At 38.2% G+C, this 12,122-nt stretch overlaps 1 protein-coding gene across 2 annotated transcripts; it reads right to left on the bottom strand.

Annotated features, from left to right (window-relative positions):
* Positions 1-2,681: 2,681 nt before the first annotated feature.
* Positions 2,682-11,883, bottom strand: lhx5 (LIM homeobox 5). Of its 2 annotated transcripts, none has more exons than XM_057360434.1 (5): positions 11,091-11,883; positions 9,015-9,238; positions 7,313-7,590; positions 4,837-5,002; positions 2,682-3,728 (listed from the first exon to the last, which is right to left on the bottom strand). In XM_057360434.1, the coding sequence occupies exons 1-5, from the start codon at positions 11,261-11,263 to the stop codon at positions 3,361-3,363; spliced, it is 1,209 nt and encodes a 402-aa protein (XP_057216417.1). In that variant the 5' UTR covers positions 11,264-11,883; the 3' UTR covers positions 2,682-3,360. The 2 variants fall into 2 exon arrangements, with proteins under 2 accessions (XP_057216417.1, XP_057216418.1); XM_057360435.1 differs by having other exon boundaries at positions 2,682-3,725.
* Between the last annotated feature and the right edge of the window lie 239 nt (positions 11,884-12,122).

Here is a 12,122-nt window from a genome sequence, read left to right as displayed (position 1 = left end):
GGTACCCGTCCCTGCTCCTCTCACATTACCCTTTATGTTAAAACCAGTCAGGGGGAAAATTGGAGCCTGCATGGTCCTCCACAGGCCCACCTGAGCCCACTGAGACAAGGAGTGGGAGTGGGGCGGTCTAAATGCATGGGTAATATGAGCCATAACCTTGAGAACATGTTAAAGCATATGTATGTAAAATTTTGTTGTGTGACAATGCATCTGCGCGGGAGTGAAGTGTTGACGGTGTGGATAATTTTATCAGTTCATTCAAACTTTGTGATACTATTTTCTGAGAGATATTTAGAATGTTGTGTCTTTAGATTATTCACAAAGGATGCTCAGAATTGTCTTTGAATATGTTGTTAACAATTACAATGTAGATAACAACTTTAAAAAGTTGTGTGCCTTTTAATGTGTAAACTGAAGCTTTACAGAGGCTTGGCAAAAGGAATACATCACATTCAAACTTCCTGCAGAGTCAAGGCCCAGGAGAAGTACTGCTATAGTAAAAAACAACAAGGTGCTACAAAAAGCCTTTCACACCATAACAACCATTTTGGGTTTCTTAACGAACCATTCACTCAAAGGTTCTTGAATTTCTTTTTTATAATCTAAAGAACTGTTTCCCACTAAAAACATTTTGTGCAATAGAAAGATTTTTCGGATTTAAAGGTTTATTGCGCCAAAAAATGGTTGTCTGTCATCGTGAAGCACTTTTTTTAAAGGGTGAATGAACAAAATATTGCATTATAAAACCCATTTTACATTTTTGACAAATATTAATAAGTGTAGTGGGTTTTTCCTCTCTATTTTGTACATCTATTTTGAAAGTAAATTAAAAGCAAAATATTGTAAAACACGCCATTTAAAAATCATATTTGGCCACTTCTGTACTATGAGCCCTCCCTGGGACTTTTATTTTGTTTTAGTTGGCGTTTTGTTTTGCAACGTTGCTCCAAACACGAAATCTTTTTTCATAGCTAAATGAAAAGACATCATTTTCTTGCTTAAAAATCTAACATTCGTACTCTTTGTTGTTTGTATGCAATAAAAAAGTGCTTAACGTTCAAAATATTTTTTCTCTCTCTACACAAAAACTGACTGACATGAATAATTTCTACCTCAACGCCAGTGTGTTTTTTAACATCTACTTCTGTCAAAATTCTACTTCTACAAAATTTTTATTCCTACGTCAGATTTGCCCATGCAATTGTCTTTCTTCTTTAGCCCATCAGATGGCGCCTGCTTTCATTCTGGGAGCTGTTTGGGGTGTAGCTGTAAATCACAGATGTTGCCTGTCCGTTCTTTTGTTTCACCCCATTGAGAAGAGAGACCTCAGCTGTTAAAGGAGAGTCTTCATTATGGCTTCAATGTTCTTTTGAAAATAATTTCCATTAACATTTTTTTCAAAGGAAGGTACTAAAGCGAAGGTTAAATGAAGTTGAACAACGCACAGGCTCGTCTGTGAAGTTCTCAATTGACAGATCAAAAGCGCAGGCCTTTAACCAGAAGACTGCAGCGGGCTCGAGCTGTGACGGGGGATGTGCTTTGAGGAGGGCAGATGTCTCAGTGCGTTGAAGGTGTGTTTGTTTGTTCGAAGAAAATATTAAAGAAATACCATTTTAAATTAGGAAAATATCTACAGTTGCCGTCGATTTTTTGCCTCCGGTATAGAGCGTTTCAGTGGCAACAACATAAACGCTATGTGGCCCAAACTTAACTTCCGGCAGACCTCAGCAAATAATCAATAATTTAAACTGTTGAGTAGTTCTAAATTAATTTAATACAATTTATATACAATAATAAGTCATATCAATATTAATTAAATATAAAATAAATTGTTATATTATACCAAACAGTTCAGTTCGGGCCAGCGCTGTTGCGTGATGTCATAACACATATTGAACTGGGCTGCGTTCAGCCCCGACCAAAGGTTGCAAAACGTTTTTTTAAACGGAAACGGTGGTACGGTTGAACACCCAGTTGTGATGACGCAAGAGTTTAACTATGGCAGCTGAGAAGGCCATTCTTTGTGAAGAATTTTCGGAGCCTGATGAATCGGTATGAATACGTGCTGAATTCTGCAAAATTCATGTCTTCTAATATCTTCAATACACATTTGTAAACGACTTAACTTGGACCTAATGTGCGAGCTGTCTCTTTAATACCGCGTGGGTTATAAACATGTTGCTGCTGATTGGGCTAACATTCTTGACACACCCACCAAACAAGAGAAAACTTACTCAAACCCCGTTGCACACCGTTTCCAGGAAACGTGTCGTTGCGCATCGGTTTGAGCTTGAAAGGTGGCCTACAATCTAGCTTCACCAATTTTACGGTTTTATCCTTGGTGCCATATAATAACAAATAATGTACTCTAGCGAATAATGTAGCTACATGTAAAAATGATAATAAAAATCATTTCGATTTTTGCCATGGCAAGTCATTGCATTAATTAGTGTTTTATGTTTGGCAAACATTTTGCCATAATGTACAATCAAATAATATTCTTAAAAAATGAACCTTATTTTAACCTGATTAGTCCTGTCAACTAACAAGTGACTGAAAGTGTTTATTCATAATTCAGTGAACCGATTGTCACATTTGTGGACGAATCAGTATATGTGAACAGTGCAATGGGTTTCTAAAAGACAAAGATTTATCCGAACACAGGTATAATTAGTGTTCTTCGAAATGTTTAATGAACCACTTCATCAATTAATGAATTAACCAAATATGTTACAAACGGACCAGTTGTAAGACAGAAAGAAACTAAAACAATAAATCTGAACAAACTGAGCCTCAGCATATTGGAAAAGGAAGTAACAAAAGCCAACAATGAAGATGCAGTTACTGTACCTTTAAGTATTTGTTCACTTGTGAAAGTAAACTTAACCATCAAACGCATTTAGAATCAAATGCATCAAGAGCATTTATCAACAGTGCAACCATCCAGCGTACTTCTATTTGGAAGCGGTTCGACAACTTTACTATTCAGTAAGTCAACAGCAGTAGAAAACCCTTGGACGAACATTTGAGCTATTGTTGGTTATGGCACAATCATAATATCGAACTTGGAAACCATAGCAATGGAATCAAACCATTGTGATTGGTCAGGGGACGATACATATCCTTTGACGGTAGAAACTAATTTGAGATAGTGGGTGGCCACTTGTACTTAATGTCTCTTCTCTGTAAAGTCCAAATATTGGGTGAACATGTTTTGTTCTGGTCAGAGAGCCATGACCAGCCGAGAAGCCCTCCCTCAGTATAATTAAGGTGATGGGAAGAGAGGTTTGGATAAGCTGGAAGGGTGTCCATAGTTCAAAGCCTTATCCCAAACCTTCTCTCTGTCCATAATTCCCAACCCTACCAAACTGTATTCTCCCCCATCTCTTGACCAGGATGAGACATGGGGCCGTTGTAACTCGTGTTGTTGGTGAGGGGGAAGGGTGGACTTGGACCTCCTGCGAAGCCGCCTTCACCCTGTTGATTGGGATGGAGAGGGCCAGTCATGCCTGGCTCTGGGCTGGGGGTGTCTGCGTGGGAGATCATGTCCGTGAACCTTTGGTCGTCTGAGGGGTGATGAGCAGAGAGCGGACCGCCATCCAGGGCTCCAGAACCTGTGCTTAAGAGGTAAGGGGACTCGGCTGGAGACTGTGCTTGTGAGGACGGGGGTCCATGTGGGAAGAAATCATAGTTGACCACTGGACCGTAGTAATCACCCTGGTATTCTGCTGAGAAGAGATGACAAAAATAAAGCCCAGTTAGTAAACGCTTCTTTGGATATTTTGTTAAACTTTTGTTTATCAGACACTGCTCTATTATAGTTGATCAGTGAACCATGACTCATAAGGAATGTTACATTTATTTGACAGACAGTTTCAGTGTTTTTTTAAAGGATGTGTTTGGCTGAGATGTAACGAAGATAAAATAGAAAAAGATTGATTTTCAGCTCATTTAATAGCAGCTTAACACATAGTTCTAATGAAAGGGAAGTGAGGACCTAAACAGAAATTGTTGGAAAGCATTTGCACACACTTTTACTCTCATGTCTGGCTTCTCTCGCATACCTATATGATTTGGCCTATATAATTAGTGCAACAGAAAGTCATTAACAGTCCCCCCCAATTCCATTATTTTTATCCTGCAATTGTGATACTTTAATGTGCTAATCAATCATCAAACGACATTTTACTATATAGAAATGCCACTCGCCCACTGAGTGATAGATCGTCAAATCATCAATGCCAGGGATCAGTATGTCCAACTTTGTGCGCCTGAATCTTTTTTATAAGGCACTGCAAATGTCAAATCTTTAATTAATTTATTAATTTCAAGAATGGTTGGTGTCCTTATGATTGTATTGTATTGTCTATTCATTGCAGAAATGAAACGATAGCACATTTCTCTACCAAACACCTGTCAGCCCAAGCGAAGAGACCAAGCTGAAATGTAGCACAACAGACAATTGCAAAGTTTGTGTTTAACCAATTTCAGCACATTTACGAAAGCGACCCAAGGCACAATTCACAGCTGATCTCAGTGGGATCTTGTGTTGTACTGTGATATATTTATATTTTTACATCTTGTTTTGGTTTAACGCAACAGCGCACAAAAATTACAGCTTTTGGTATTCTTCTGTAAACCTCTGAGGTGGTTGATAAACCGTCTTGATACCGAGTGCGAGAATCTTTGTGTGTTCAAGGTAAAAAAATCCCTGAGGTTCGAGTGTAGGGACCGAAGATATTATTGTGTTTAAATATGTGTTTTGCGAGAAAGAACATTCTTTGTGTTTGCGTGTGTGGGGGGAGATAGAGAACGAGGAAGAATGTGTTTCCATACCTCCATAGTAACTATATCCTCCAGGGCCTAGGATGTCAGGGTCCTCTAGTCTTCCTCCTAGTGGCCTCATTCTGCGTGGTCCCCTGAAGAAGGCGTGCCGCCGGGCTCCGAGAGCGCTGAGCTGCTTCATTCTGCGTTCTTTGGACCGTCGGTTTTGAAACCACACCTGAGAGGCAAAGCCACAATTATAAACCGTGCAATTATTTCACATATATTTGTCAACATCACATTTACAAATATTGTATAAACAATTTTCCATTGTCGTTGAGATGACCTGATGGAAATTAGCTGATGTAGGCATTTCATATAGTAATTACACCAAGTACAAGACTAAACAAGAGTTTCATCATGGTCCTCTGTTGGTTTATATCACACAACACTGCATACAAAGATTGTAAGAAGACAGACAAGGGCAAATTTTATTATCAACACAAACTGTTAATTTAATGATATTTGCATCTTCTGAAATTAAATAAAAGAATCACACAAACAACTTAATGAGGTAAATAAACACAGCAAATGTTACTGGTCAGTGCTCGTCTAAACATCCTTACTATATGTTCTTTAAGGTTTGTAATGTAGTTAACAAATAATCGTGTCCAAATTAACAATTGCAACAGACTAACGCACTAGACCATGATGAATTTTCATTAAAACGACAAACTGTTCAAAACATCTAAACAACGGGCTATACACAGACGACAGCTTTAGGATAAACATGACAACAACAGAATAACTATTAAAAAAGAGAAGCAGCACACAATAATCAGTCTCGCATATAAATGTGTACAAAACCAAGTCCAGTGCTCAAAAGCCACTCAACTATAACACAGTGTATTCCTGAGATTTATATTCCTGCAGAAATAAATATGCTGTTATGAATTCAGATTGCACGCATGCACGCACATAATATCTGACATGCTGCAGGGATGACAAGTATCGCTCGATTATGACACAGCCAACTCATTACAACCAGTCTATAGTAGTGTGACTGATGCAATATCAGACTCATTGTCAAACATGGTTTAAGACCAAAGCAATCTGAAATACCGCTGTGCCAGCCAAACTCAAATACAACCTTTTAGTTAAAAGAATAACACCTGTGTGCTTTAACAAACAGCATGGCGCTCTAGTCATAAACTGCTTACACAGGAACAAAGAGCACTTTTTTTTGGAAATGTCTAACATAAGGTGACATTGTTATGCATGATGCTACAATGTAACACATTCATGCCTGAATCTACATTGCCACTGCATAATATATGTTAAAAACAGTCAGTCTGCTCTGGAGGCAGAATCCTAGCAAGAGAGAGACTATACTGAGTGAGTGTTAGTGAGACAAAACATGTTCTCTACCTAAAACCACTTAAGCATTCCTCTCCATGCACGGCAAAGGCGACACCTGCTTATTGAGAACAATCGGCTAACTGTTTGGTACATTTTTATGGAAATCTTTTGCCTCCTCCTGAGTGAGCGTTGCTTAGGGATTACACACACATGCTGCTGAACCGGCATGGCTCCGGAGGGCTCCCCGCGCAGAGCACAATCCGCATTTAACACATAACAAATGAATGGGGATGCATGGCAAAGGCCGTCTCCATTTTGGCTCAGAAACAAAGCAGCAAGCCTTGCTGGCTTCGAGAGAGAGTTTTGATTTCTTGATGATGATTGTGACACATGAAAATGACAAGTGTTGATGTGTGTTTACAGACATACACCTAAGGTACTGTTGGTAATAAGTCATAGAATCAAGTTCTATTTTAGATCTGTTTGATGTCAGTAAGCTGGTATAGAAGGGCCAAGTGTGCCTATTTATGTGGATAATGGACTACAATGATTTGCCAATGTGGAAATGACAATTTGAATTTGCTGAATCTGATCATTTCTCCAGTCACATTGTCCACCAAGATTTTCATAAAAAATGTAAATAAATAAACATAAAATATTTGTCTCAACTAAATACTTTTTGTTACGGTTAAACTTTTACTCTCACATATTGTGTTGATCTGAAATCTTGACATAGATTTTACACCATGCCTGTGTTTATATCAGCCAACACCTGTTAGTTGAATTCTGGCTCTTGAATTTATTGAGTAATTTATAAACAAAAAGTTATTTTATTCTGTTTTATTTTACTTCTGTTGGTTATAATTGCTGTCCGAACACATTGCTTTTTTCTCAGTACGAACTGACAACCCCCGTCAGTGAATCCATAACTGAAGGTTTTTTGGTACCTTTTGCTTTTAAGATTAAAGCCTGATGAAAATGCAGCAAGACTTTATTTTCAGTTTTCACGCAATCTGTTATAGTTAAAACCAACTGCCAAACCATATAGTTGACAATTTGCAAATTGTTTTATAAATTTAAAAAATGCGTAAATACATAATCTCATGTATGTAGGCCACCTTGGCAAAATAATATGTCAAAATCAAAGGTACAAATGGGGTTTAAATAAAAATTAAATGGGTATTCTTACCTGTATAACTCGCATATTGAGGCCTGTCTCCTGCGCGAGCTGTTCGCGGATGTGTCGCGTTGGCTTCGGGGTGGCCACGAACGCGGCTTTCAACGTCTCCAGCTGTTTGGCTTTGATGGTTGTGCGCGGTCCCCTTCGTTTCGTGGACGAGTTTTGCTCCTCATTTTCGTTGTTGTTATTGTCCTTATCTGAGGATGTGGAATTGTCCGTCTCCTTCGTGTCGTCCTGTATCGGGTCCGGGAGATCAGGCGATAAACTTCGGTCCGTACATGACGACACTGAAAGAATAAATGAGCGTTTCATCAGGCCAGAAAAAAACGAAGGATTTCAATAACCATTTTCTGCATTAAATTTGTTCTGTAATTAACTGCAATACTGCAATTTTTTTTTATCACATACTACATATGCCTCCGAACTATGCACATGCTAATACATTCCTTATCTATGGTAAAGTCAAGGCCATCGACGCACAAATGCTTGGGCCTTGTGGGGCTCCACCAGGACTGACTTAAACTGGTTCGAATACGAAACAAAAGAGAAAACATGCTGAGATCTAAACGTGAATCATACCCTCACTTCGGCAAAATATCGGAGGAATTAGGTCTGGTTGTCTCTTGGGACAGGCTGCTGTGCTTGATAACAGCTTGTCATTGTGTGAGGAACGGGGATATACGACTAGAGACGTTTATCTGACAAGAACGCATGGTCTGAGCAAAATGAGTTATGGAGACTTTTTCATAGGTGGACACAAGATTTCTTAGCTGCAATGCAAGAAAAAATGAACTAAACCAACGTAGTGTAACATAAAATAATTTTGAGGCCTATTCAGTTTAATTTTAAATTAAAACAATCAAAAATATATTTTTCCCCCGCATTTTTATTGATTATCAGCCATATGTTTTATAGTAAATTATAATGCTATAATTCATATAATTATAACAATATATATTTGCATTTATTTATTTTATTTAATCGATGTAAAAACACGTATAGTCAAATAAATGTAAAATCTTTTAAATAATAAACACATTGGACTTTTGAAATGGACCTCTTTTAAAAAGTTCTATAAAGGTAGTGTAAAAGAATCTCGCCACCTATTTCAAAAGGGCCGTTTGTTGCATTAATGAATCTAAGTGTTGTCTGTCCCTTTTGAACAGACTGGACGATGCAGTCTATTTAAATTCGTTAATTGAACTAGTACTGACCCACAAACAGAGGCGATAATGATGTCATCGGTGTGTTGGGAAACAAACGCGCTAAACACTAATAAATGGTGAACCAACACACCTCAAAAATAATCTACTCCCCTATAGGCCTTTCTGTTAAGCTTGCCTTTTACACGGAATATGTTGCTATTTAGACAAACAGTTTACATGATCCAGTTTATACAATGAAGATGACCAACAAACTCAAGAATTAAACATGTTAATAATGTTGCATAAATTGTGCATTATTTTAGTGAATGAAAAAATGCTTTTCTAATTCGAAGGTTATTTTATTTCATTTTTAAACTTAAGGTAATGTCAGCAAAAGACTTTGCATAAATAAAAGTAATCGTTATTATTATATAATAATAATAATAATAATTTTAAAAACATTTATATATTATATTTATTTATATTTACATTTCTTATTTTTTCCCGTCACACACAAACACGCCTCTCCTGAAACCACACAATGCATTCATGGATTCGGCTCTTACCTGAGTTTAAATTGACCTCTTTGATAGCGCTTGCGTTCAGGTAGTCCTCTTTGCACACAAATTTGTTTTCGTCGATGACGTAGAGCTCCTCGCCCGTGGACAGCTGTTTGTTGCACACCATGCACGTGAAGCACTTTAAGTGAAACACCTTGCTGCGCGCTCTTCGCACGAGGTCGTTGGGCGAAATGCCCTGTAAGCAGCCCGCACATTTCGTACCAAATCGCCTGCAGGAGACATTTAGGTAACATAAATAAATAAATACAACCATAAAATAATAAGCACAAGAAGCATTGGATTATCTAAATGTAGAAAACACATAGGCTAATTAAAACAATGAAGCAACGATTATGTCAGCAAAATAAAAAAAAGCTTTCATACATTCATATGCTTTCTACATAATTCTGAAGGAATTTGACAATATGCTCATGATAAAGTCGACACGCTTTCATTTGAGTGACATTATAGGATTACGCAGGACACCAATGTTAATGCGTTCAATGCCTAATTCGAGGTGTTAAAAAAGATTATCACAATTGACACCCGAATACACAAGTCAGCTCACGTAAATAATAATGTTATTTACTTAAAACGACATTATAAGCTGTCGTTCGTTTTTTTGTTCGCAAAACGCGAATGCGTTCATACGTTTTCCAACATTTCTAATTTTACCCTGATTTTAGTGTGTTATGCTTATTTATTCTGTCTATAAAACAAGAGGTAATCCGCCCATTATGATTTGTTAGTCCGTTTATCTTAATTGTTAAAAAATAAAGCAGAAGTGACAATAATAAACAGAGGCCACACAGTTCGCTAAATTCATATTTCAATGGCAATGAGACGAAAAAGACAAGGTACACAGGCCGGTCGTGACTTTCAGCTCGAAATGTGAGTGAGGCACGTCAACCGCACTCCCTTGTGTTTCTCCCCTCCGGTTTATTTTAACACTAATGTACTAAATCTTCCCCCATTTGTTATGGTATCGAGTCGCTCTCGCGCCTTTCAAATGCATCTCTCCCAGTGAAAGGCCATAACACTACTTACACAACAAATGGACGCATTACGGGTGATTACTGTTTCGCCCCACTAATGGCTCCACATTCAAGCACAGAGCTGCATGGGCCCTATAGAACGTGATGGTCAAGGCCGTTTGGGATAACAATGGCACAAACGAAAGCTTAAACACTGTATGACGTTAAATCGCTCAGTAAAATGTAAACTAAAAGAAAACCCGAAAGAACATTTACCTATACTAACGATTAAATAAAGTAAAGCAGATGGTTTGGGCCATTGGTTAATGCTAAAATATCATTACAGGTATGCAATTTAAGTGTTTTGTTGTTTATTTTTGCAGATATAAAATACCAAATAAAGAAATAAAAAACTTTAACCTTTAAACAATATTAACTATTTTAAAAGGTATGTTGGGCGATTTAACTAGTCTTGTAGATAAATACCTGACTGTGCAGTGGTGTATTAAATATTTTAAGAGAGTAATGATAGTTTCTTTTTTTTTTACATTTCTACAATCTTAACATTCTAGCTTTTACCAATTTTCGTGTGTTTTAAACGTACACACACACACACACACACATATAACGTTATAGTATATTAATAGGCCTACAACTAAATAAATATAAAAACGCAAACAGCAGCTTGTGTCCCGCATGGGTAATCCAATAACATTTCACGGTTCACATAACACCTAATAACAATAACTTTAAATACGACAAATAATTGTCTGTTTTAAATTATAATAAAAATTTAAATGTTAATGTTTCACAGTTAAGAAACAGACACCTTTTCCCATCTCAACTGCTTCAAGAGGAATTCTCAAGCCGAAATGTGTGAATACAGTAAACGATGAATGGTCATCAATCAAAAGCTATTAATGAATGACGCGATGTTAGGGAGGATCAAAGGTTTTAAAGCACATTACACATTTTAGGCAGGTTAATCCACAAATTGAGACTTATCCACATCGAGGAAAACAAGGTCCTACATGACATTCTTCATGAGGATTAGTCCAGAAGTTTGACGAGGTGAGGCAGCCCAAATGCGAGCCGCTTCAGATCTTACCTGAAAAAGTCAATTTTGCAATAGAGCTTTCCGTCCCTGGAGAAGCATTTTTCAGTCAGGTTGCAGTTACACTCGCAGCATTGGACACACTTCGCGTGCCATGCACGGTCGAGAACATTTAAGAGGAACCGATCCAGAATGGGCCTCTCGCACCCCGCGCAGTGCACCATCATTCCGCCCTGGAGGGGACCGAGAGCCGACCTTCCCGAACGGGCACCGCGCCTCGGATTGGGGCCACGCGATTCTGTGCGGAGCAACGTCTTGGCTTCTTGGAGAGGGGGGCAACAGCAGAACAAATGCTCCGTCTTGAGGATGAGTTTCCACCACGCCTAGAGGTAAACACTCCGGACGTGATTGTTATGCATTATACCTGTCGGAATCCAGAAATCCAGTTTGCTAAAAAAAACGCCAGTCTGGATAAATCTTTTCGTTGCAGAGGTTTTCTAAAGCTTTTCCAGGACTGTTTTAACGTGAATAAATTCCACCTTTGCTCTTATTTTCTACTGTGTGTACGGTTTGAGATTTCTGTCCACCTGCTTGTGTCCACTCACCTCACACCGACACTTTTTACATCACTGTGTTTCAGTTCGCGGGAGCCTCGAGCATCCGTATTCAGATTTGGTGACGTTTTTTCTTATACTTGCGCTGAGGTGGCCAATCACTGACACGTTGCCATGGTAACGTGATTAAATATTGGTGCTCTCGGATTCCCTTCAAGGTTTCACAGTGGATTTGGTAAAACGTCTATAAATGTTGATGGAAGTAAAGCCATATTACTACAGTACTATTTTCGGCCAAATTTGCGACATCGATTCGATAGAAATACACAAAATGTATTTAGTTGTCTGTTAAGGATAACGGTCTTGGCCTCAATAGACCCGGATCATCGGTAAAAACATCTCGGACAAGAAGATGCTGTTTCAATTTTTGTAAGACTTTTGAGAATGGTTTTCTTAAACGATGACAACAATCCATCGGTCTATTTTTGTGCATTTATTGCAGCAAAAATTGCAGCAGGTAAAACTTGTAGTT

The sequence above is a fragment of the Triplophysa rosa genome, linkage group LG19 (genome assembly GCF_024868665.1).
Source record: "Triplophysa rosa linkage group LG19, Trosa_1v2, whole genome shotgun sequence".
Classification (NCBI taxonomy): Eukaryota; Metazoa; Chordata; class Actinopteri; order Cypriniformes; family Nemacheilidae; genus Triplophysa; species Triplophysa rosa.
This window is presented reverse-complemented; position numbering and strand designations above follow the sequence as displayed.